Below are 27,334 nucleotides of genomic sequence, written 5' to 3'. Positions count from 1 at the left end.
TACGATGTCAGTGATCTTGGTATCTACTGGCTACATCAGATGACCTGAACCATTGGTCACTGCCCCCGAGAGGCTCAATGGCTATTCTTTGAATGATAGTTAAAGCCTAGCAATCATTTTTTAACACATCTCTTGGTATCTCTCGAAGTCAGTTGAACATCGAGAAAGGAACATCAGTTAATGACATTGGTGCAAGGCACATAATTTGTCATAACAAAAATCAGCCCATCATTAAATAATGCAGCATGCACTGATGTTAGTGGCCAGTGTTTCTTTCACTTCTTCTCTGTAACATGTCACACCTTATTTTTATCGCATCCATCTCATTCTTGGAAGCATGTTATACTCTAATGCTGATTCAAAGAAGAGGGTATTTTACAGACCAGAGGAAGTCACAGGTTGGACAAACCACCATTACATCATCTCCGAGAAAGATCACTGACACTTTATAAGTCCTGTTTCAAGAAGAACTAGGATGAACAAGCAACACCCCATCAAATCTCATAGCTCATTTGAAAAACTGACACCAAGAACTACAAAGATGTTACGCAAAAAGCATCATTATCTGAATCGGTCAATGGTTACACCGTTAATTAAAACCTCAGTATCCACCCTGATTTTCACATAGTGTGTGTTTGATATTGTCAGATGGTGGGACAGACCTCAGGATGAGTGCTCAGAGCTTTTCAAACTTGAGTTCTTGTTGCCTAACACTGATGGTAAAACTTTTATGTTCATGTATATATTTACTGCTCTACCCATGGGTTAATCAAGAAGGAACATACTCTGAATAAATCTAAATCCTGCCATGTGTTTATGGTTTAAGGATTTTAAGTCTTTTTCCCTTCCTGAAGTAGATGTAGATTTGGACTAAAAAAGGTTAAATCTTTGGCAAACTTTATACAAACATTAATTTATTATTAGACTGGCGTTTCATTTTCCATATACATTATTTAATTTCAAATTATGAATTTATAGGGACAATTATATGTGGCATAAAGAAAATAAACCCACACACTTTCATTTCAATCACAATTCCTTCAGCGGTTTTAATGAAAATAAACTCTTTTTGTACAATACAAAACAAATAAATATCCATTTAGCCCACAGTTCTCAGACACACCTCCAGCCCGCAGAGCATTGTACTGTTGTTAGTTGGAATGTGCTGCAAAACACAGAATCAGGGCCTGTGTTGCATTCAGGATAAGTGGGAACTTTGGGCTGTTCATATCTGTAATCAGGTTGAGAGCCTGAGAGGATATACAAGCTGATCCGTCCTTTTACTCCTCAGGGATCCAACAGCTCACAGTGCACACCTTTCTTTAACACCAACAGTACAACACCTGTATGAGCTGCAAGTTTAGTCTCTTGACATTCTTTGATCCCGCTCGGGGGAAACTTTGACCCACCCCGGCATTATTCAGGGGGTTTCACAAAGTCAAACTGCTACTTTATGGCTTGCTTATTCTGCACAGGGATCAAGAACAGTTGAATGAAGTAGTGAGGATGACACAGCCACACTGATTGTCACTTGAAAAAAACCCTCTGATCCTATCAGAGAATTCTCCCAAAGAAATATGTGTGGTTCTCCCAGAGGTCGTGTGCAATTATTTGGACCTCAGAGAGAAGAAATTTAGGTTCAGATTCAATATGTAGTGTAGTTTTCTTGTAGTTTTTTGTTGTAGTTTTTCTGTCGTGAGTATTTTTGCTGATGTAATAAGGGAAAAGGGTAAAAATGTAGAATTATAAAAAAAACTTTTAGCACTTAAAATCCTTTTTTTTGTTGGTTTTAAATTATTATTTAGTAAAATCAGTGATTTTCTTTATTATAGCCAACCTTTCATTGATCGTGTGCTGAATTTACTGCATCTGTCACCCTCTAGTGGACACTTCTGGTGCAAAACCTCCAGGCAGAAACAAAAGGTAAGCCTTTGTGAAACCCCCTTTATCAGACTGTTGGTAAAACAGACAGGTTTAACATATTTTATATACAAACTGATAAATATATGGGGAGAACAACACTCTATATTTTCTCTACATTCATTGTACATAAGAAGTATTAACAGTTGCCAGTAAAAACTATGGCAAATGAAAAAACTTGTGTTTTTAGTTTTCTTATTAAAGCTGTTCACACAGAGGGTCTCACCTTGGCCTTTTTGTCAATATACACTGTTTCAAATAGCAATCTGCTAAGTGCTCTCAAAGTGACCCTATAAAACAGACAAGGAATTAATGACTCAGGGAGGCAGAATATAAAAATGTTATTTTTTACCACCGATTAACATCTTCATTTCTGCTAGCAAAAATATCAGATATTTTCAAAACATTCATTTACATATTAAAATGTGGAGTTTTTCTTTTTTTGGTGTTTTTGTTTGTTTTGAAAGTGGTTCCATGTCGTCGGGGCCACATGAACGGAATACCCGCTTCATCCCTTCAGCCAAAAGTGGCATGCTGTTTTGATTTTTTACAAAGTCTGACGTCATCACAGTTTTCCAATCAGAGTAGAAATGAGGGCCTCCTAAAGCAGTTCAGAAATGTACACACCTGCACACCGAGCATATTTAAAAGTTAAGTCTGTGAATCTGTCTGAAGCTGTAGACGTGCCACTGACGCTCTCTAAAAGAGTAGTGGTGAGATTTTGGCCTCTTCAGGACCTGGATGCAGACCCTTGTTCTGGGGTTCTGGTTTCATCCGAACTCATTTAATCTCATAAACCACATTTGTGTAAAATCATCACTGCAAAATGTCAAAATCTGCATCCTTATGAAATAACCTAAAGTTACTTTTGTACATTTAAGCAGCTGAACATACAGAGAGAGATGGTGTGGAGGATGGTGGACGGTGTCTTGACCGCTGACATTCAGGATCCTGCACTACCTCATTCCGTAGGAAAGGACATTCAAGAGGATAAGCAAGAGTTGCTGCTGCTGCTGCTGCTGCTAACCGCCACACTGTGTCAGACAGTTCAATATTGTGTTAAAGCAGCTGTAAGGAACTGTACAAGAGAAGATTGCTTATCCTAAATAATTTGAAGGATAATGACCTCCTCTGTTTCTTCACACAAGAAGTCGTTTTGAGTCATTTACAGCAATTCTGTAATTTATTTTCAGGGAGTGATTCTTATCAAAATGCTCACCCTGAACGTTTGTCCATGTTTTGGATGGCTGGATAAATGAGAGTTATTTTTTGATTACTGTTTCAACATGTGTTGTGTGCATGCTATTTATACATATTAATGATGAAGTTCAGGTATCCAGGAACCTGTTTCTTTTTTCTCTCTGTGAGTCCAGTTGTTCGGGGATGGATGTTTGAAGATGATGTTCTTGAACTCCACCTAAAAGAGCAGAAAACAGTTCAGCTATTCAGAAAGTGAACAGCACTCTGCCAATGAAAACTAAACCTCCAAACATATTCCTCTGACACTGAATTATCAGACATGCTGATTTACACCTGGCTCCAAAATAAAATGATAAACTGTAAAGCACTTTTGCATCTATTCTAGATAGACATGATGAAAGCAGCGCGGCGTACTGGTAAACCCCTCTTCATGTAGTATGTGAGCTATCAGATAAGAGGCTAACTCTAGCCACAACAGATGCCTGATTTGATGACTAATGAATTGTAGAAAAATTGGCCTCCTAACATTTTGTTATGAACTGAAGAATGTCAAAGTTTGCTTTATGACGAGCTGTTTCTTTTTAAAATACAAAAACATTAACAAACAACAACAACAGCTAGCTAGCAAAACCTAGCTAGCGGTTTTTCATTTGCTGTTTCATGAAAAGGAAAAACCACTGCGCTAATTTTGTAGTTTAAAAGAATGTTTGCAAGAGTGGAGATTTTAAAACTGTTTCAACTGATAAAAAATATCTAGAAATATATTTTAAGTCTGTGTCTGTTTAAAATCAGGGATTTACAAGCTAGCTTTCAGAATAGCTTAAGTTAAAGTAAGAGGTTCTCAAGCTAGTGTTGTTCAGTATTTGCTGAACAAAACATTGCTATCTAATGTTTTGTGAGAGTTCATCTTGTTTGGTTAATTAATTATATGCTAGCATGTTAGCTACATCTTCTAGACAGCATCTATTCTACTGCAAGTTGTTAGGTTTTAAAGTATGTTTCTTGATTAGCCAAATAAAATACTATGTCAAGAAGTTATTATTTTTCTATTATAATATTGTGTGTATTAGTGCTTATATCTGACAATGGAGTTGTTCTGCCTGTCCCATCTTTCCTGCAGTTGTCTTGTTTGTGTTTGTTAGATTGTAAACAAAGATACTGTCAACTATACCTTATATCACTGCGGAAGTCCTGACATCACTCCCCAGGTCTCATCCTCCATTCTCTCCTCTTTCTCCTGTTCTGCGTCCTCCTCCATCCTCTCCTCCCCTCCTGCCTCCTCCTCTGGCCTCGTCTCACCCTCCCTTGCTGCTGATGTGCAGCTCTGCCGCCCTCGTTGCCTCTGGGTGCGCCGCACTTTTCGGCTGAGGCCTTTCCTTTTGGGCCCTAGTGATAGGGAGGTCAGAGACGGGGTCGTTGCTGGACTCGGGGACGGGGACATGGAGGGACATGAATTGGAAGGGGAAGAGGATTTGGACCTGGACAGAGGACAGTGGGCTGGGGAGAGAGGAGTTGCTGTGGATGAGGGAAGGCTTGCAGACGTCGAAGTTATGGCTGCAGAAGGATGTGTATGTGAGCTTGAGGAGGTGCAGGGAGTCTGGATGTTCTCTGTGTCCTCCAGCTCTTCATTTGGGGCAAAGGTAGAGGAATCTGGAGCTGCAGAGCAGCTGGCTGCTTCACCGTCAGCAGGACCTCTGACGGGAGAGTCTGTAAAAACCAAAATGGAGAATGTGACTGTGATACATGTATAAATGTAATATGATTGAGAACATTTTGTAGATACTAATGTGAAAAATCAATATGTTGCTCCTGTATTCAGTCCTACCAGGGCCACTGCTATTCTGTGACTCATCCGTCATCGGTGGCTCTGCCTCCTCCTGGATTGTTGGTACAGATGCAAGTAGACCTGAGGTGGATACATTTAATTATTATAAAAACACATGATCTATAATCACAGCTTGGAGTCATTGCCATAACACACCTTTTCAATTTCCCTGACTTTAACTTTTTGATTTTTTCAAAATGTATGATTAACATGACTAAAATGTGTCTCCTCTCCTCTGATGATTTTGTCTAAAGAGTTCAAGAATAAAAACAAAGTCAGAAAAAATATCTGAGACTGATTCAAGAGGCGAAATGTTGGAGTTATAGCCAAGTTTACATTGAAACGCTTTCTGCAGAAACACCTTTTAAAGGTTTAGATGTTCTAAAAAGAACAGATGCTGTGCAATTATCCTCCTTTTACTACATAGATGATCTGCTGATGTTTTAAGTGTTGTTTTTTTCCTGAGTGGGTCAGGAAAAAAACAAGAGGAGGGAGACTGGAGGGGGGGTGGGATCACTAGTGTATTCATCACTAAAGGAATTCAATTAGAGTTAAATACATATAAGCTCCTGTGCTTACAGTATGAGATTCTGTGTTATTAAAAATGTGACGTTGCAGATTGGAAATTCTCACATACATACTACATCAGATAATGATCTATGTTGCCTGTAGGGACACTCACGGGCAATAATCAATGAAATGACGTTCCTTTACAGCCCATTTCAATCTGTAACATTACACAACACCTGGTTGCAATTAGTCTATCAGTTAAAGGTTAAAGGAGAGACAGCTTCATGACACTGAAAACTCTGGCCTTGTGCTAATTAGAGCTAATTCACCCCTTGGTCTCACTTCATGGTATATCCCCCTAGCTGATTACACTCATGAAGACAGGAATTGATAGTAGTTGTAGCACAATGCAATATTTAACTGCCTGGTTTAACTGCATTTCAATTACTATATTTAACAACTACAAGGTCAGCAGAGGCTAAATTTAGTTATTCAGGCTGAGTTCAACAAAGCAAGTCAAGGCTGATGTTATTGATGAATCAGAGAAGGACACATCATGACCAATTACAGCCAAATGTGTCTGAGTCATTTTTTCCTAAAGTCTATGGCTCCGCCAGCAGAAACCAAAATGCTACTCCAGGGTTTCCAAACTGAAATAGGGTAAGCAAATATGTACAATTTCCAGCCCCTAACTCTAAATTGTAAGTCATGAATATTACAAAGGTTTGAAAAAGATCAGAGAAAATAGCTTTGATTTAGTTTAGGTTTAAGTGCCTGCAGTGCACGATCTGGCCCTGGTGAAACAGTAAACGACAGCCTTCAAGTTTGATAGGGCAGCAGCCTCAAGGCTACTAGAAGCAATACTACCCACAAGAGATGTAAACCCCTCCACTGCTGTGAGATTTATTTTCTTCTCAGAAAACACACTGAAAGGTTGATGACTGCAGGAGTGCTGTGTGATTGTAGAATCATTCCCAGAACATTTCCTAGCTCTGCAGAGCTTGTTCACCCCCTCTTAGATTTATATTAGTCTACAAACCTCAGAAGACGTGTTCCCTGTGTTGCATTAAAACAACAGTAGTTATGTTAAATACCACTGAGGTGCAGGTTTGTTCGGCTGACTTACTGAGTCCTCTGTAATGTGAGAGTTGCTGGTAAACTTGTTTCATTCTCTCAATGTTGAGCCTGCTTCCCTCTGCATGGTTGATCATAGGTTTGGGGTAATCCACTCCCACCACGCAGTTTGCAGCCTTCTGGATAGACTCCGGGGCGTTCCAGGGCTCGTAGATGTACCGATTTGGGTAGTCCTTTAAGATTGGGATATAACGCCTGCAGGATAAATACACAAAAAAAAGATTAAACCTCAAGAACTTTAAGGACACATCCCAAGAGAAATGATGCAGTCCAGTTGGAGTTTCAGTGTAAAGTCTACCTGATGTAGTCTCCGGATGGGTCCGTTCTTCTACCAAAGCCAACAGGACAGTAGCAGTGGAAGAACTGCTGGAAGAAGGCACTGCAGGAAAGCCACATCCAGCTGCCGGCGTTTACGCTCCAGTCTGCATCCAGCAGCAGCTCCTCAAACACCTGAACAGAGCACCACATGATGAATACTGGCATTTTATTGGACACTAACATGGCACAAAAAGTAATTCACTCTTGCAAAATTACACCCTTCAAACACTTCAGAAACTCAGTGTACCCTCATGCCGCTCTCCCAGCTGATCCACAGGTCGCCCCTGGTGAGGAAACAGGCCACAGAGTGTCGAGCCAGGTGGTGGATCCAGCCCTCCTGCCTCAGCTGGGTCATTATGGCGTCGATCCACGGGAAACCAGTCCTACCCTCGGCCCACTTTGCCAGTGCCTCTGGGTTCTGGTCCCATGGGATCTGTGTGAAATGTAGAAGACACAGAGATCAGGTTAGCTTAAGTTTTATGATACAGGTGAAGCGCCCAAGGGTAAAGTTGGATGTGTAAAGGCAAGCAAGATCAGAGTTTACCACACCAAACTGTACTGAACTAAACCAGACCACCAGGTAATAATCAGAATGACTGTCAGGTGAATAAATGTCTGTCTAGTCAACACCTTTGCTACTTAAGTAGACCATCATGAGTGAGTCTATGGCCTCACTCATCATGCTGTTTGCCCTTTCAGGCTCTGATGTTATGCATTGCGACTGTTAAGCCCGTTATGGTGTGTTCCAGCCGAAAGCAAATTACTAATGGATGCAACTAACACGCCTTGTGCTGGCAGACTGTTAAGAGCTAAAGTTTAGAGCTCTTGGGATACACAAACACACCTGCAATGACAAGTAATTAACAAAACAGAGATCATTGAGATCACTGTTGTTTTAAAGTTGTGAAATCGGAATACAGAATATATCTGATTCTTTAAAACGTACAGGTATTAACAGTCAGTCTATCTGACTTACAGGTTCCCATCTAACAGGTCTGGTCTCTTATCTACAGGCTGGAGGTCCACTGTCCCATGACCTAAAATAAAAAGCGTGAGTTCCTTCAATCAAACCGAGTAGTGCACAGTCTCACCTGTACACATATCGGGTTTCCCTCCATGCGGTCAAAGTTTGGGTTGTTGGTGGCAGCCGTGTAGAAGAACTCTCTCCATAACAACTGGCCGAAAAGCGACAACGGAGGAGTGCAGCGCTTCCGCAGCTGGTGGAAGAGCAGGAGAGAGAGAGACAGATGAGGGGAAGAGATGAGTGATTGGATTCAGAATGTGTTCATCAAACAAAGGGACATTAATGCTTGTGTGATGTAAACGGGTATCAGTGAGGTACCTTCATGTAGAGCTCCCTGAGGTTGTAGTACAAAACCCTGCAGGACAAGCAGCCGAAGCGTAGGAAGGGGCTGAGGCCAGTAGGACTGGCGTAGAGGGAGCACATCTTCCCCTGTGGGTGCTCTAAGTTGGCCACCCATACCTGCACATACACATTCCGGGAATTCAAGTGATTATCAGAAAGATGATACTTTTATTTGTTATCTATGGCAGCACATGAGCAGTCTTTGGATTTAGGGATCTGAAAAACCCTTTGCCGTTTTCTCATCTGGTACCGATTTAATTTGCGATTAATAAATGCTCAACAGTCTTCCTGTTTGTGCTTCATTTTTTAAACACTGTGGATCAAAATACTGTGCAAATAGACATTTCACATTGTTAGTAATAATTTGAATAGTGGCTTTATTATATAGGACACAATTTCTTATTATACAAAACAATCATGCAAACAAACTCAAGAGGAAACAAACTCATGAATTTGGTCAGAAGCTGAAGCCGCAGCGTTGCCCAGGCGAATAAAAGGCTGCCACTAAACATTACAGAACTCACAAAGTTTCTATTTATAGCGCAGTGAGCGAGTACAGTAATAACCACCAGCTTGTTTTTTTTTTACCTTCTTGTCCAGATGTTTGCTGAGTCTGTCTAAGGCCTCTGACTCTCCTCCATGCCAGACAGCTGAAGGTAAACCTTGCGTCCTGAAACCTGGACACATCATCACACAGAGACAAAGTGTTAACTCCACTAAAAACAAAATGTGATTATTGACTGAATGTGTTGTTGCTACAAAGGAGATGTGTGTTTCAAAGTTAGATTGTTTATCTGTTTCAGGGGAATTCAAGTTTTATAAACTTGGAAATGATCACAGAGTCAACATTGTTTTTAAAATATTCCTCAAATTAGACTAAATCTAATCACATCCATGTTCTGAGTTGTGAATCAAACCCTGAGCTGTTTTCAAAAGGTGTTCAAAACAAAGAGTCCTGTTACCTAGCTCTTCCAGTGAAGGTATACTGTATAGCTTGTCGTGGTTGTCAGCTATCTTGGTGTGGCATTTGTCCATCTGCTGCTGACTGATGGGAGGCAGGGGTCTCCTGGGCAACTCCAGTCTGCTCACAATGGTCTGAAACCGCTTAAAGGTCAGCGGAGGACTGTTGTTGTTCATCTCTATTATCCTGTGAGCAAGACAGAAGAGACGGAAAAGTAGCAACACATTATTACACAGCCTGCTTTATCAGCCACAGCTTCTTTCAGAGGTGATACTCTTTTATATACAAAAAAAAGGTTAGACTTTAACCACCAGTGATTTATTATTGAACAGTAAGGTTTATCTAAAATAACCCATTATATTTGAAATGCACATCACACTCCATAAGTCTAAAGTGATGTAAAGCACAAACAACACAGTGAGGTAAATTCTGAGGCGTCACTTCAGACTGATGGTGATGTGATCTTTAGATTGTAAAGGGTCCATCTTTCTGTGAGAATGCTAAGTGTAGATTGCATTGAATCAGCATATTCTGACTGATAAAACATATTCTGACTGTCTTACACTAAAGGTCCCCAGAGTCTACACTGAATTTGGAAAATCTGCCTTTTCCTATAGTGCTCCTGATTTTTGAAACAACCTTCAACATTCTTTAATGGTCAATAGTTTTCCAAACTATGAAGAATTCAAAACCATGAGCACAAACCACTGTGTATCACTCTGCAACTGTTTGAAGTGAATGTCTTATTTTAACACGTGTTCTATGGGAATTTCTCCATTTTTATCACTGCTTTTGCATCCCTGCAAATTTCTCTATTTTGACCTTGTATTTTGTATTTTGTTGTGTATTTGTGTTTGACTTGTGTGTCTCTCGACGTCACTGTAAATGAGGGCGACCTCAGTGAATTTTCCAGTTCAAATAAAGGCTATATTAAAAAGATGAGACATCTCTTTTTACAATATTTCATGGTCATTCAATCACCAGTTGCTGAAATATTTACATCTTGACTAGAGATTCATAGCCGCAGAGGGATGAATCCTGATGTCACAAGTGAACTGAAAGGAAAAAAATGCCTGGTGCGATACAGGACACCCACACCAAAACTGACTTTTTTAATAATGTGATCAATATGTATTTTAAAATTGAAGTCTGAGTCAATCCAATAAACCACAATTTTTTAATGCATCTACATTCCACCAGGCACTCAGGATGCTGAACTCTCTCCCTGTTTTGCCCCCTCTTCCCATAGTGCCCCCTTCACAGACTTAACCTGGACACACTAACATGGACAGACCTATTCCAGCAGTACCTACTAGAACATGTGAAATATCTCCAAAATGATAGAATACATTCTTAATCAATCTATTCCAACCTGTGTTTCTCCTTGTTGGATGTTGCAGGTGACAGTGAAGCTCTGTATTTATAGTTTCTATCTTATACAACTTTTATTTATCTGTGAGGCTGTTCTCGCTCCTTGGTTGGTGGATTTGCAACGAGGAAAGTTTCCTATTGGTCAGCCCGCTGTGGCAACGATGTACGAGCACGGTAAGCTGAGCACATGTTCACTACTACCAATATAAACCCTGCAGCAGAGTGCACACACAGCTAAGCTCCCTCCTGCTGCCTCAAGCACTCATTTAGTATTCTTACATAATATATTGGAATATTATGAGCCTGTTTGTGTAATGCGGTGCCGTAATACTGTGTCAGTCCGAATGCTGTCCGTGTGGCGGGCAGCACACAGAGCGAGCTGTATACAGGGAAAGTCTTTTGGCACTCCCTACCATTCTTACTCATTCTGCCGCCCTGTCCCAGCACATGGACAGGGGTGTGACCAGCAGTGACATCACATGACCACCGGAGGTCTCTGGTGAGTGAGATGCTCCAGGGAGGGGTTATGATTTTATAACAATAACAACTTCTTGTTTGAGGTGAATCATTGATGACCTAAAAAATAAAGACACTTTCAAACTGAGACACTTTTGTTCTCATTAAACTTTACAAAAGAATTAGTCATGGAGTATAGTTTGTAGAAAGGTGAGGTCAATTTCTAGAGCAACTTCAAATGTTTTATAGGCATCAAATCAATGCAACCTTTGCTCACTTGTTATCTTTGCCCATTAATAATATCATGATGGGTGATAGACCTGTTTGGTTTCAGAACTTTGTTGTGTTAATTTATAAAAAGTCAAATTGTATCTAAAACTACCGCATAGTTCAGATACTATCAAAACACTTTATTTTTCTTCTATTTTTATAATTTCCTCATATTAATTAACAGGTTGCAGATACAATCTGTAGAAATACAGTGCAAATGTATTTTTTTGGGGGGGGGGGGTTCTTTGTTTTTATTGATTGTGTGATATCATTTTATGAATGTTTCTAATCCCTAAACTCTTAACAACCTCAGTGTTATGTCTGTTGGGCAATGTTTTATACCTCATGCATGTTCAATCTAATGTTTTTATTATCTACAAGTCATTTGACTACTGTACCCTGCACGTTTTCACTACTGTTGCTCCACATGTGATGTTATAATGTCATCAAACGCAGACAACAAGATGACGTATTACACATGAGCCTTACCTTTTGTTGCCAAAGTAATGAAACCAGCTTTTGCTTTTTATTTAAGCTCAAAACATGGAGGATTGTGATGGCCTGTAGCCCATTTTAACAGAGTTGACCTGACATGGCGGCAGAGCTTTGTGTGAGAGACAATAGTTTGAGTACCACTAATTTATCTCAAAGCCTCATCCTAAGGAACTGAACTGCTGTGGTATAAAAACTAGTGTTTCAATCTACTCACAGGTTTTCACAGCACACCTCACATAATTTTTAATCACCAGAGTTTTCACATAAACCTGATTCGTTACAAAGAGAAATTGTGCAAGTAAAGCTGTTGACTCAAATGAATAACTGTCATACAGGTCAAAACACAGAACCAAATTTTTCTCCAGCATTCCCCAAACTGTATCTATATCAACAAACACTACAATACAAGCAGCTCACTTTTGCACGGCCACACAAAGTGAACCTCCTCTCCCCCCTTGTGCAGCACATGCCCTGGACTGAGCACCAAATACCTACAGGCAGCAGAGCTAAATCCAGACTATGGAAAACATTATAACACTGAATTAAAGCTCTGCATGCAAAAACACCAAATTAGAGCTTGGAGTCTTTAAATTTAGCGGATAAATATCATTACTTAACAGGATGTTAAAGTGAAGAAAGGATGTCACTACACTCTCTACCTTGGATACAATCAGGTGTTACTGATCTCAGTACCCAATGACAAAAGTGTAACACAGGGTAAGAGGAGTTATCTGTGTGAGTAAGTGAGTGTGTTACATACCTATCCAGGTTGTAGAGGGTGTGTGAGTTTCTAACAATGGTCTCCACTCCAAACTCTTGAGCCATCTTGATGATGGCCCCATCCCTTTCCTTCCCATAAGGTTCTGGGTCGTAATCAAAGGTCAGCCTGGTCACTTTCCACTCCTGCAGTGAGGCACAGAAAAAAAATAGAGCAAAACAGAGAGGGAAGAAGGACATCAGCTGTTAGACGAGCAAAGAGACAAACACAACCAAAAAAAGGCTCTTTTTATGCTACCACTTAAGAGCAACATTACTCCCCCGTAACATCTCTTCATTATGAATGTTTCAAAGGTGTGACCGTGGGACCTAGTGGACCATCGCTGTTTTGGCATCAGAGGTAGTAACAAAGGCAATACAGAGGGAGACAGGCTCACTGTGAACAGGCAGAGCAGACAGCTCTGTGTGTGCACATGACTAGTACGTGTGTGTGGAGCTACCGCTGGGGTTTTACCTTTCATGCTTTCGTAACACCGTAGCACGATGTGAAGTGACACACTAGGACACCAATATACACCGCTGTGGTGGGATCAGTCTAAAAGAACAAGGCAGAGCTGGACTATGACAGACTCATTGTGGACTCATGAAAAGGGACATATTTGTTATCATAGTACCATTCAAATCTCTACATGCTAGAATCACTCACTATCATAAAACAATATGTGGTTGTTCTGCTCAGTGAGCCAAGTCAAAATACCTCACTTATCCACTGATACCCATGACCTGCAGATATTTCAGTACATCCCATCTGGAGCCAATCGAGACTCAGTTTGTAAAGTCTGCAGCTGGAGAAGCTGTAGCTCCTGCAGGCTCTGTGAACCAGCATGCAACTTAAAAATAAAAGCATAAAGATGCAGTTTAACAAAATAAGTGAGGACAAAATCATATCAAGGCATCGGTAGTTTAGTGTGCATCAGAGTAAGACTGGTAGCTTTCACACAGAGCCAAACCACAGAAAGCGGATCGATAAAACCGGTCTGTTAAGTGGATCCCATCATACGGTTGGAGGTTTTGTTTTTCATAAAAATATATATTTTAAAACTATTCCTCACAGGTCACAAGAAATCGAAAAAAGCCTTCCTGCACACATAAACGATCTTATATTGTGTGTTTGGTTACAATGACAAGCTGTAGACTATTACATTTCCTTGGCATATAATAGAAAAGTACTGGTGTGTTATGTAAACGGCTGTTGTATGGACATGGTGAGCACCTCGTAGCTCCTCCCTGGCCTGGAACTAAATCTCATCAGGGAATCACCTCATAAATGTTAACACTGCCGGCTTCTGCTCTAACACACCTCAGTGCAATGTGAACATGCAGACTGTGACTCTTTAACGTGGATACTGTGTGTGTTGAAAGTAATTAAACACACAAACAACATTAAGGCCAATCAATAAAACCATGTGTCTTGGCTCTTTATTGGCTGTGGTGATTGTTTTTACATGAAATGTCAAATCAACATCCAGCTGTGTTTATTACATTGTAGCATCATTGTTACAGCAGGTTTTGTTGAAGGCACCTTATCTGGAGATAGAAGGGGGCTGACACTGGTTAAAATATACACAAGTCTGACACCAGTAACCTCTTTAATGCATGAATAATGGACAGCAAAGAATTCTTATTTTTTATGTTGTTGTTTTTTCAACCAAGGAAAAAAATCCTGCAATACCTCTTTTTTTTTTTTTTTTTTTTTTTTCTTAAAGGCACCTTCGCCTTTTATGAACAGGACTGCCAGAGAGAGACAGGAAATGTGGGGAGCTGAGAGTGGGGGAGGACCAAGCGGCAACCTCCGGCTGTGAGAATTCAAGTGTTAAAAACTGCAGTTCATCGAGTGTCCGCTTGAGGCTGGCTCCGGCAGTACCCGAAACCACATACACACTAATTCAAAAAAGCTGATCTTTACAGCAGAAATAAACATGTTTACAGCCTGGTACAAAAGACAAGTGTAGTCTGGATAGCTCATTTCTGGATCGGCACACACTGTACAGTGATGAATTTTTTCACAATGCGGCAACTTCGAAGATATTAAGATTTCGAGTTTTCCATTATGAGAGCCACAGCTGACTTGATTGACAGGCGGGAACACTGTAGCTGTTGGTGAGGAGGCTCAAAGCCCGCCTCTTTACCTCACACTAACTCGACAGCAGTAAGGTTCAGCATTTCCAACTACATTCATTATTTATACTATCTGTGGGGAGGACATGCAGTAAATGGTTGAGGCTTGAATCAAACCTGCGACCTCTGTGACAAGGGATACAGCCCCCGCACATGGGGCACGCGCTTAGCCGCTAGGCCAACAGCACCCTATAACTCTTCTTAAATGTATTTCATTTCAGGGGCCACAGGTATCTAAGCACTGCGGTGCACACTGTGCACTATAAGTTAAAAAGTACTTTAATTAAACTCAGAATTGGTCCACGAAAAAATGTTTAATGAGCAAATGATATGGCTACACGGAAGAACATTTAATACGTATCCCTTTATTAATAACTAACTGACACCATTAAGAACTAACAGCCTACTAACATACTGTCATTTATTAATTTTCAGAAGCTGTTAAGTACTTCCCAATAGGAACAAAGACGATGCCTAAAAGCAGATCATTGATTTTTGTTTGGGGAGAATGAAACATTTTGAAGAGCTCAAGAAACAAAGCCACTCAGCATGTTTGGTAAATGGACTGTCTATTCTTCTTGCATGCCTCGTCACAGCATCTGTTGGGATTTTGCACATCTGTCAGCTTTAGCCAGTGATTTCTAAAACCAAACTGGGCTTGCGTAGATATGTGCAGCAGCCCCCTCTTTTCTGTTGGGCTTGGTCATATACAGTAGCACTTCAGGACAGCGCATAAAACAAATATTTGCAACCAAATGTGCTGTTGTAATAAAAGTGTAATACATTTTTTTTTTAAGTACAGGCTGCAGCAGGTGGCTTTAAAAAATACTCCTGCTACTAGCTCAGCACTAAATATAACAAACACTGGGGAACTGGTACAGGAAGACGTGGTCAGAAATTTCCCTCAGAGCGATAACGTTCCCCTTCTCGTTAAGATTATTTAGCATTTGGTTGTTGAGCTATTTTAATTTAAAAGCTGACATTTTTGATCATGTATTCTTTGCCATTTTTTCTAAAAATTACAAACCTGTGTTTGTTTGTTTTCATTCAAACTGTTACACAAAGCACACTTAAGACAGGGTCTCTGCAGACTCCATCAAGTAAAGTATGAGATTTAAGACCCATCGACTGTCATTTAATATCTATTTCACTGTCATAGCAGACAGAGCTTAAAGTATGATGTTAAGGATTGGTGTTGGTGGACAATTGGTGTCAAACTCCCAGATGAGTAATCTCATCTGGGATGCTTGAATTGCAAAGATAATTGAGTGTGTGTGTGTGTGTGTGTGTGTGTGTGTGTGTGTGTGTGTGTGTGTGTGTGTGTGTGTGTGTGTGTGTGTGTGTGTGTGTGTGTGTGTGTGTGTGTGTGTCTTACTGTCAGTTACAGTGAATGTTTCTGGGTTTTTGCCGAGGGATTGTTCATGACACTATGTGACTATTGTTTACATTGTGTCAATGTAAAAAACCCATGGGAAGGATCTTTTCTTGTGTCCGGTTGTTGAAGTTAACAATGCTCTGTAGCACCTGCCAGAGGGGGAAAGTTTCAACAGGTTGCTTCCAGGGTGTGATAGATGTTAATGCCCGTTTCCAGATCTTGGATATTCATAAGTCTTAGACTGAGGGATGGTTGGCTCCAGTGTCTGAAGAGTCCTGTCTATCCATGGTTCCTGTTCAGTTTACTGTCAGACCTGGATACTGATAGATGTGCAGAAACGAAACTCAAAAAAGGGGTATCAAACTGGACCAGCCGCCTCTTGGGCAGGTCGGACTTCTGAGCTGCAGCATATAGTGATTAGGAATACAGGTTATGATAGAACATGTCTGCTTGGAAGCCAGACTGCAAGGTAGGAATGCTGTGATGTCCTTCAGGTGGTCCAACACCTGTCGATTTCATTACTGCACATGCCAGAGCACTTAGCCTACAGCCATCAAACCCAATAATGAAGCTTTTCTTGATCCAGGATAACAGCTGAACTTTTGAAGCAGTAGAAGATTCACAACTCTGCTGGTTGAGAGACATAGGGTGCATCTCAAAGCTCTAAACTTCAGTCTCCTTGCTCCTCGCTCCTCGGCCGAACCGGAAGTACTTACTGACGCGCCATTTTAACTTGCGTCCCAAAGCTCTTAACGCTGCTGGAGGAGAGAGGATCGAGGAGCGAGGAGACTGATCCGAGGAGGGATAATCGAGGAAACACGAGAGCAGACTTTGCGGAAGTCTTTTCTGACAGACACGCCCCCTTATCGAATATCACTCACTGATTGGACGCTGCAGCGGCTCGGTCTGAAACTTAACATCAGCTGAGTTTAATAACAGAGAAAAGATGGACCTTAAAACAGTCACTAAGGGTGCCCTGAAACAGATCATAAACATACGTCAGTTTCTAAACAGTCTGTGTGTGATGAGCTGAGATTACAAAGTGTTTGATGTGAGTTTTAAAAACAATATACTGATCGCAAAATCATAAATTCAACATTACAGAGGATGGATTATGTTATATCTGATTGTTTTTGTCAGATTCACTGTCTAATGAAATAGAGTAATAGAGTCTAACATCATTGATAGAATATATATCAATGATCAGTTATTCCTCCTGTTAGTTTCCCCGTTTGTTCTCGTTTTCTTCATGAAGAGAAGTCTGAAAGTAAAGTTTGTCTGTTAGTAAAAACACTTGTTATATTTCCTGTCAGGTTAATAAAGTTTCATGAGGCTGATCATTAATGAGCACGGGGTTTGAAAAGAGTTTCATGGTTTCTATTTTCCCTTAAAGTAATAAATAATTTAATAATGAGGCATTTTACCGGTGAATCGATCCGTGATGCTGCAGGACAGAATAAACAGAGAGCAGATTCTCTTCATCTTCAGGTGTGTATTAAACAGGTAAACACAGAGACAGAGCTCTGTTACTGTTTATATTTATCAGAGTTATTACAGTGAACGTGTGTAGACACAAACAGCTGTTAAAGCAGTCATTACAAACCGACGTCGCTTCACGTGACGCTCCGGAGGAGAGGACGTCTCATTTCTCTAAATACAAATCTCCTCTCTCCTCTCTCCTCTCTCCTCTCTCCTCTCTCCTCTCGTTTCATTTTCTCGCATCTCTGGTGGGCGGGACTAAGACACGAGGAAGAGACGCGAGGAAGAGACGCGAGGATGGACGTTTAGAGCTTTGAGAAGCACCCATCCATGGCTCTGTTACTTCCTCCACAGCCGTGACTAAACATGTTCACATATCTAAAAAGGTGAAACATTGCCCTCCATATTCCCTCTGTACATCTTTGTGCATAACAGCAAAGTGGGATAAAGGAGCTGGTTCAGAGGGGTGTAGGGAATAAATGGCAGGGCGTGGAGGTGGATGCCTGATGTTGGAGTGGGTGAGGGGTTTTAAAATTGGGATTTTCCACCTTAAGGCTGTTCCCCACAGTTTTTGAGGAACGCTCTCCTGTGATTGGTTATTTTCTCCCGGCCTTTCCACACAAGCCCTTTTCAAACGTAGATTCTGCTTAACTGTCATCATGTCAGATCTGTGTTTTTTTAACACAGCATCCTGTGTTATGACAGGAAAAGGTTGACGTGTAACACTGCAGCATCAGCATGTACAGTGAAACATGAGCTGGGCATGGACATTGTTTTAAATGATAATGCTCCTTCACCGGTCTATTGATGTTAACCTCTGCTCAGAAAAGGAATGAGCTCCTCGTGTTTGACCCTGTGTAACCCTGTGTACTCCCAATTTGAAGAACTTTTATGCTAGAGCTTGGATCAACTCCTTCTTCCCTTAAGAGGGCCGCAAACTGCTGGTGGGTCACACAAATTACCTTCACATCTGACATCCCTGTCCTACCATAAAGCTCCACAGCAGGCTAAAAGGCCAAACAAATGTCACACATCCTCATCACAGACCCAGTTAAGGGTTTAGAGGGGAGAGGCGAGAGGATGGTAGGGGTCATATGTTGTTGTTTGATGTTGGGGAGGGTGAGGAATGTAGGATTATTAAACCTGCTGTAAAGCTCTTCAGTTTTGTTAGCCAGTAAATGATTCGACTAAGCATGGGGGGATGGTTTTCTGTGTTGGTGGAGTTCCCAAGGTGACTCTGCAAAGACGGCTTGTTATCATCAGCTGCCATAACAAGCCACATGACATAATGCTTCCCTTGTGGGCCATTTTACACAGCATGTTGTTTCTGGAAGCAAACTGGTAATATGCAACATGATAGTATCACCATCAGTGTTATGTTTTACACGCACTGAGCAGAGACACTGTTATCTAACAACAGTGTGTGTCCTATATCATCCCTGTGGTGGTTGACATCAGGCTCTGCAGAGAGGTAAGGATGTTCCACTGCATCTCAAATTCACCAAAAGTTGCTTTAAAAGCTAAAAAAAATTCCTTCTTTAAGCTGACTTCTGATGATTCGTACATATTTGACACCTTAACATGTCACAGCCCTGTCCCTTCATTCAAGCTCCTCAATATACACAGCATGTACAGCATAGATGGTTAATTGGGGGCACAAGGAGAGGTTGACAGGGAGTGAAGGATTGTTCCGGTGAGGGCTGAAAAAGCAGGAGTTTAAAACCTGCAGTGAAACCATTAAGACTGTTGACCAGCTGGTTTTTAATTGATTGCTGTCTGTGCAGAAGATTCAGCTGGCTGCTAAGCAAGATAGCTAGTTTGTAAGTCCAATCCATATGGCTCATAAGTCAACATAATTCACAGACGTTTGAGTAGATAGGAAATAAATACCTGCAGTTTGTCCAATGCTGACATGACAGCTGATACAGCTGTCTACGCCATTATTAGGAAAATGGTTGTTAATGAAGTAAACTGGGCGAGGCTGGATGAAAATGTGTCTGCACATGAGCTGAACTTTAAAGTATGTCTGGTTTCTAAGGCTAGTTGATAATGAACAGTGGGCACTTCACTGGGTTGAAGAAGAAGGACTGTGCTGCGAGCAATAAATATCAATTTTCAGCGACTAAAGAGAGACGTTTAGTCTCTATATACTTTTATTACTCTGCCTTCTTACGGATCTTCTGGCTGTGTAAGATTGGTCATAACCCCTTGACAATGGTTATTAACTTTCACTTACATGAGCAACGCCCAGAGGCAAAATGATCACATGTCATGTCAAATCAATCCGCGGACAAGAGTTCTGGCACATTGGCTTCTGCTTGTTGACACCATAGACCAGGGGTTCCCAAAGTGTGGGTCGGGACCCCCTGGGGGGTCACGAGACACCAATAGGGGGTCGTGAGATTTCTTCCAGATTTTAAATTTTTTTTTTTTCTTTTAAGTAATCTAAATTTGCTTATTTTACCCATTATTGTAAAAAAATATAGACACAGATAGTGGTTACATTTGAAATAAAACCCTGCAAATAAGTACATTTCATTGTTTTTCTGCCTTTCTTTGTTGCCAGATGACTCCTAAAGTTAGGGTCAGGGTTAGCCAACAGTTCATTAACAATAGGATCAGTAGCAGCAGGTTAATTCACAGCAGCACAGGAAACACACTTACCTGTGCATGTAGGTAAACTAATGAAGCATGAAGCAACATTTAACCACTTTGAGGGACAGTGCGGGTCACAAATCTTTGGCACCTATATTTTGGGGGTCGCAAGCTGAAAATTTTGGGAACCCCTGCCATAGACCATAAGGTGAGGTAAAACTGTTAGCTTCCGTTAGCATCAAAACAATGTGGCTTGAAAGTTAGTTACTGCTAGCATGCTAAATCAGTTGGCTACGGACGTCTTTGTATTGGATTAGCAATGGCAGTGGAGAAGGTGAGTGAAACTGTAGGTTACCGGTCGCTGACAAGAAACTTAAACCATGAGCTCAGAAGAGAAGTAGAGCTAAATTGACCATAATAGGGAGATAAGAATACATCGCCATTGAACGTTAACTGCAGTGTAATCACTGGGACTATTTTTTTATTTATTTATGTTTATAAATTGTACACATAAATCCTTTTAGATCAGTCAAACATGCTTAATGTCCATGATTGTAAAAATATTAATAACTAAAGTGAGGGAGTCAGAGTTTTGTACCATTCAAAACAGAGGCTGCTAACACTGGGCAGATGTCTTACTTCACACTCAGCTGTTATACTGAGCGAATACAGCAGGCAGCAGAAACATTTCAACAACAGTTAGTATGTAAGGCGTTCTTTAAATTCTTATCCTCAACTGTGCATTTGTTTTACTGGTCAAGACTCTTTGCCATTTTGCTTTGAGTTTGGAATTCATAATCCCACAAACAATGAGAACAGATGATGGGTAGAAATACCAACCTTTAAAAGCCTTGGGAAAACATCAGTAGGCTGTCCTCTCACTACAAACAATCTGGAGTTAAGTTTCCTCAGGCTGTTGTCCAGGTCCTCCAGAGACTCCAGCAGAAACCTGCACACACACACAAAAACAGAGAGAGGAGAGAAATTAGTCCTGGATGAAATACTCTTCCTCACTTGCAGGGCAGAAGGCATCTACATCTGTGAGACTGTTTTTCAGAGCAGTGACAGGAGAGCACAGTATTTCTGTGCAACCACACACTCTGGTCGTTATCTATTAGAACTGCAATAGAAAGATGAATGCAGCAGATAATGAGCACAGTAAAAGGTTTGCAGGGTAGGAGGCTGGATGGTTCATCCAACTGTAGTACCTGTCGCGCTAGTGTGCAGCTCCTTATGGGCTTCCTGCGACTCTGTTTTCTTTTTCATTACTTTCAACAATATCAAGAACTGACATGCTGAAAAACACATCCACAACTTGAAGTTTTAATAGTGACTTCAGGTTTGTTAGTTTATAACCATAAACAATGTGATGGCTTCTCTTTGCTGTTAACAAACCTTATAGAAGACTATATCTAATTGATTTTGTCCTTTGTTGACAACTGATCAAATTAGAAAATGACCACTACTCCTATCAAAATAAAAGCCTTCAGTTGGATGTTCCTGTGTGTGAGTATCTAAGAAGACATTGTATCATTTAGCCTTATTTCCTTCCAAACAGCAGCAGTCTCAGTATAACAATGTCAGAATCCACCTTCTATTATGTTACAACTACTTGCCCCTTGGGGCTTGGCTTGTATTCTCTGGCTACTGTTGGTCATTGTTTACCGTCTGACCAGCAACATGAGATGTGAGAATGGAGTTGGGCTTTAGAGACAAAGTCTGTAGCTGGATTGTTATCTGCATTCATAGAAGTATCAGTTTGTGGTGGGGTCCAGATTGTGAGCCCATTTAAATGAGCTTTGGAAATTTTAACCATCAATAATCATGTACTCGTTAAAAAAAAAAAAACATTTTTCCTATAACAAAAACCGTTCCAGACGTGTTTCTTTTCTTAAATTCCTTATTTCCCACAGCAACATAATGCATATAAGTGACAGAACAAATCATTCAACACGCTGAGTATCAACATACAGAGCAGGCTCAATAAAATAAGCACTGTGGACATATACAGTAGTTGTATAGAGTGAGGCTCAAAATACTTAATGTGACACTCCTGCAACAAGAGACTGTAAAGAATAATATCCAAGACTCAGTGTCCAGCTTTCAGCCTACTTGCTTTCACTGAGAAAAATAAGCATTTCTGCATTAAGTCAGAAACCATACTCAGAGGGCACTAATATTGCAGGTATGCAGCAAAACTGGCAACCCATCTCCGCCAGTCCAAGAAATGTCTCCGCGTTGACTTTCCACCAGGCTGTCAGCTTTGTATCTAACGATGGGGTTAGGTATGGTAAAAAGTTCTCAACCATCTTGTCTAGGGATGTCCCGATCAGGTTTTTTTTATTTATTTTTTTTATTGAATATTTACAGATACCGAGTCCCGATCCGATACTTGTTTTTTGCCTTGATAATAGTTGCCCAGAGATAACCCAGTTGAGCTGATTTTTTTCTAACAAAAATAAGTAATTAAAAATAAACTAAAATATGTATTATGTTCATTCCATTCAACTTAATCCAGATAGCATTGTTGTAAAACTCTTAAATCACTTTTTCAAGCTCTGCTGTTTGAGACCCACGACACTGGTGTGCATGCAAAACAGCACACTTAAATCCAAGGCTGCTCTGAACGCAACTCTCACAACGGGAGTGCGTGACTTACAAGACGAAGAACATAAATAATGGGAGTGACAGCGAGATCAAAACACGCCCGGTTGCACGCCACGAGCTACGGAGCGACATGTCGGTATAGAGAACGGCAGTTGGTGCTAGCAACAGGGATGTTAATGTAACAGAGTGTCCTGTGTTTGGTTTCTGTTTTATGCCTTTTTGAACCATATGGCCCTGGAGAGTTACCGTAGGGTGCGTAGAGCAGATTCTTTTTTGTGTATTGTGTCTGGCGGTGCACATGTGAGTTCTACAATAAAATTTAAATCATGGCTTGAGTTCTACATCAATGTCCCATTTATTATTTTCTCATGATAGATACACAGTTAAGCGAGATCAGCTGAGATCAAGATTGGGACATCCCTAATCGTGTCCATGTCATTGGTAGATGGCTTTGCTTATTGCTCCTTCCAAAAAGGAGCTGTTGCAGAGCTCTGGGGCATAGCTGCAGCCCACGGCTGAGCATATGCACCAGGTGCAACACCTTCAGCCAAGTGGTTTGCACTGAGACATACATTAATTGACACGGAGTAGCTGAATATATAACAAGATCACATGTTGTTTATCTGTACCCAATAGAAAAGCAAGTTCAAGCACGTTCTTCACAATCAATTACCTGATACTTGAGTAACTATCAATATCTCCAGTGTGTGGCGATCATTTAAAAGCTAGTATCTACAAACAGTCTGCAAAGATTTAGAAGATTGTACTTCCCTTCCTTGTTCTTCACATGGACTGTAAGTAGTTAACCACATCACTTCCAGCAGCAAAAAGTTGTGCCACCAAAGGGACTATGCATTTCTATGCAAATCTGCTCATAGGAAGTCATCCGATATCAACCGGCCTTACTTCCCCACAGACGATATGAGTAACAGCAGACAGTGCATGAAGTTGCATACATGCTAATGTTATGCTTCATTGGAAAAAATACAACGATTGTTGGCCATCCTCTGAGAAGGGTGTCTGTGATTTATGGATATTTGTGAGGCTTTCAAAAATACTTGTTGTTGTGCCTTCAAAGTGATGAAGAGATTCAGAGTGTGAGGCAAATAAGTACAGGACACAATTTCTCACAGATGTTATAACGCTGGGATTAAGAGTTATCCAAGTGATTCTAACAAATAAAAGACCGCCAGGTTTTTATCAAAAGCAAACCAGACACTGTGCAGCTGACGAGCGTGTAACTCCAAGAACATAACACCATTAGTACAAGATGAGAGGTGACACTCTGTCTTATGTTCTCCTGTTTGGGAACATTATGGTTCCATATGGCAGGGGCTCAGAGCCAGAACAGCTGGGTCTCGCTTCTGTTGGATAATTCATATTCAGATATAAGAGGGGCTTAGACATAGCCTCATCAAACATATCAATATGACAGCTTACACATGTGGGTGTACCTGCTGTCCACAAAGAGGACAAGGCATAACAGAAATAGCCTGTGGTGATTGACTGATTGTGTGTGACTGATGCTAATGTTTCCCAGAGGACACGTTTGTCAAACGCAGTGATTCTTTATCAAAATAATTAGGAAATTCAAGATTATTTTAAACACTAAAATGAGATCAGAGTTTGGCCTGTTATTGACACTGCCTTGCAGCAACGTGTCACAACATTGTTAAGAGTTGGTTATGAAGCACGAAATCTAAGTTAATTGGCTTTGGAGGTATATTTGGTGTTTTGCGCTCACTTTTGGAGATACCAGAGGAAAACAAATGTACCTGTGCTACAAAATGCTCAAACAGCTTATTAAATATTATGTTTTAGAAAACGCAAAGGCAACATGTCTTCCCAAAAACAAAGTGATGGATCCTCTGAGATTGCTTCCACTACTTTGACTGGGACCTATAACTGGAAATACTTCAAATAGATATTGTTTTGATTCCCCTAAACCTTAAAAAATTACTTCAGACAGATATTTTCGATTTTTTTGTGTGATAAATCGGTATTATAAAAAAATAATACCCAAAAAAATGTATATACAAGATACAGAAATTGAGAAAATATAGGATAAAGAAATTCAGATATACAGATGTTTAATTGTAATCCGTTTTAATTCTTAGTTTTGTTTGTTTTTTCATATTCCTAATCTGGGCCATTGACCCAGATTATTCATCATTGATGAAAAAACTAGTTAACATTGTTAAAGTCAATCAGGCTTCATCAGTCCATCTTTGGATAAGCACAAATTAAATTCTTAGTGACATAATATCACATTACACTTAGGGTGACAGACATTGAGTAATGAAGTTATCATGCAATATATATCTAATCTTCTGTTAATGCAATTAATGTGTCATCTAAACAGAAAAGAAACTGGCAAACTGACCTATTAATATTTCCCTGAATGTAATATATAAATCTTAAAAAGCTCAATAATGTAATTCTACACACCATGTATACCAGGAATGTACATCAGATAACGTTGAAGCCATATAGTCACCTCTAACACTTTTAATGTATCACTTACCTTTTACTGTAATATTGATTTAAATGTTGCTTTATTTTAAACAGTTATCTTATTCTATTTTCATTTATTTATTTATTCATTTATTTATTTGATTTATCTCCTCAGTTTTGTTGATATTTTTAGCCTTAGTTTAATTTTCAACTCTTATCCTTACCTTTTTTAAATCTATTTATTTTAACTATTTGTATTCTTAATTTTAAAGCTTTAACTTATTTTGATTACACAGATTTTATTGTTGGTGTGCATTAGTCTCTATTGGGGATGCACGATATCGGATTTTTTGCTGATATCTGATATTTTACAACTCATTTAGCCGATTCCCGATACCGATATTTTTTTTCCGCACACCTAATTGCAGAGATCATCAATTCTCTTCTCTATTAGCGAACAGTTTATGGTGACACTTTTTCACATTTTGTTATGTAATATTCATTTCTTGTACAAAATAAGAAAAATACTTAATGGTAAATAAAAGGGTTTACTCTTTGACAGTAAATGTGCCTAAGTTAGTCAGCTACATGTACCTTACAGATTGCTGCTTAAATTCCAATTAAAATAGGAGCCCAACATGTGTGCAACAGCCCATTATTTTATCAGTTAATTATATCGGCGTGTTGGCCGATATCCAATAGTTCATTTTTCAGCCAATATCGGCTGATACTGATAATATGCTGATAATATCGTGCATCCCTAGTCTCTATTTCACTCTATGTTATTTTAATTCTAATTATCATTATTATTATTTTATTTTTTTAAATTATTATTATCATCATTATTAATATTATTTTATTATTATTATTATTAATATTATTATTTTTATTCTTTTTTTTTTATCCCCTTATATGCCTTGCCATTGTTTTTAATCTGCTTCTTTCTTGTTTTTCCAATTGCTGTTAAGCACTTTGGGATACATTTGATTTGTCTGAAAGGTGCTATATAAATTAAGCTTGATTGATTGACTGAACGATTGATTGATTGATTGACTGAAATATATATGCAAGTAACAAATGACAGAATAGCTTTCACATTTAAACATGACCCTTGTTGTTAGAGTAAATTTAAATTCATCAAATCTGATCAGAGGCTCATCCACAGCTGCAGTAAACACAGAAATACACTCTCCATTCTTAGTGAATTACAGCCCACAGAACAGTTTCTGCGCCATTCAGTTTTTATATAATTAAAAACCAACAGGCTGCTTACATAAAACGCAGTTGTTATTGTACTGTGATTTGATACTACCACGACCTTCTTACAGTTTATCACATCAAACCTTAATGAAATAAGTTTGGAGATGATCAACATTGTGTTATTTCTGTATGTACGCATTTTTGTATCCAAACCTAGCATGAAGTTAGCTTCATTGCATAACACGCGAGAGGGCAAATGGCTGACAAGAAAAACACAACATTGTCTTTTTAAGGGTGAGGATAATATTCAGTAACATAAGTCTAACATTGAATTGTTCATCTAGGGAGCTTGACATGACTCTCTCTCTCTCTCTATTTGAGGTCTCAGTCAGCGTTCACAGTTAGCATTAGCTATCTGACGTGGAGCGGAGGCCCCAGCCTTAAATCCAAGTGCTGCATAATTATTAGGTAATGAATCATACAGAAAGTGACCTGACGAAGTGTGTTTACATGATTTGTACTATTCAACAAACGTTAAATGTGTCCATGAATGAGCTATGTCACGTACCTCCATCGGTTGATTCCCACGTTAGCAGCGCCAGCAAACCACGGGTCTAGGATATAAACACAGCGCACTGTGTCCGCTCCATTCAGGGCCTCCTGCAACGCCGGATTATCATGCAAACGCAGCCCTTTGCGAAACCAGTGCACTGAATTCACCACCATGATGACTCCTTATTCCATTATTAGAAGAAAACCCTGAAGAGATCGGTCGAAATAAAGTCCAAATACACTGATTTACAAGCTAAAAAATGTCACGGTTCAGGAGACTCCCAAGAAACTCCACTGGCTGTCAAACAACACTGAGGGGGCGTGGACATTGTACCGTGTGAGTGTTGGATG

At 39.9% G+C, this 27,334-nt stretch overlaps 1 protein-coding gene across 1 annotated transcript; it reads right to left on the bottom strand.

The window, feature by feature from the left end:
* Positions 1-1,023: 1,023 nt before the first annotated feature.
* On the bottom strand, positions 1,024-27,334 carry cry2 (cryptochrome circadian regulator 2). The gene is made up of 13 exons (XM_034685406.1): positions 27,000-27,334; positions 21,011-21,119; positions 12,587-12,729; positions 9,236-9,420; positions 8,862-8,950; positions 8,250-8,390; positions 7,999-8,124; positions 7,155-7,340; positions 6,888-7,039; positions 6,582-6,784; positions 4,946-5,026; positions 4,292-4,827; positions 1,024-3,337 (listed from the first exon to the last, which is right to left on the bottom strand). Exons 1-12 carry the CDS (start codon positions 27,155-27,157, stop codon positions 4,298-4,300), a joined length of 2,103 nt encoding a protein of 700 aa, XP_034541297.1. The 5' UTR covers positions 27,158-27,334; the 3' UTR covers positions 1,024-3,337; positions 4,292-4,297.

Source organism: Notolabrus celidotus, chromosome 6 (assembly GCF_009762535.1).
Source record: "Notolabrus celidotus isolate fNotCel1 chromosome 6, fNotCel1.pri, whole genome shotgun sequence".
In the NCBI taxonomy this organism is placed as follows: domain Eukaryota; kingdom Metazoa; phylum Chordata; class Actinopteri; order Labriformes; family Labridae; genus Notolabrus; species Notolabrus celidotus.
The sequence above is the reverse complement of the archived record's forward strand: the minus strand, read 5'-3'. Positions and strand labels throughout refer to the sequence as shown.

What these genes read in the sequence shown, in the direction of transcription:
- cry2 (XM_034685406.1), bottom strand. Translation starts at nt 27,157, where the DNA reads ATGGTGGTGAATTCAGTGCACTGGTTTCGCAAAGGGCTGCGTTTGCAT. An exon ending in ACCCTCTACAACCTGGATAG is followed by an intron (nt 9,421 to 12,586) that starts GTATGTAACACA and finishes TCTTGCTCACAG; the next exon opens with GATAATAGAGATGAACAACA. An exon ending in TCAGGGAGCTCTACATGAAG is followed by an intron (nt 8,125 to 8,249) that starts GTACCTCACTGA and finishes CTCTTCCACCAG; the next exon opens with CTGCGGAAGCGCTGCACTCC.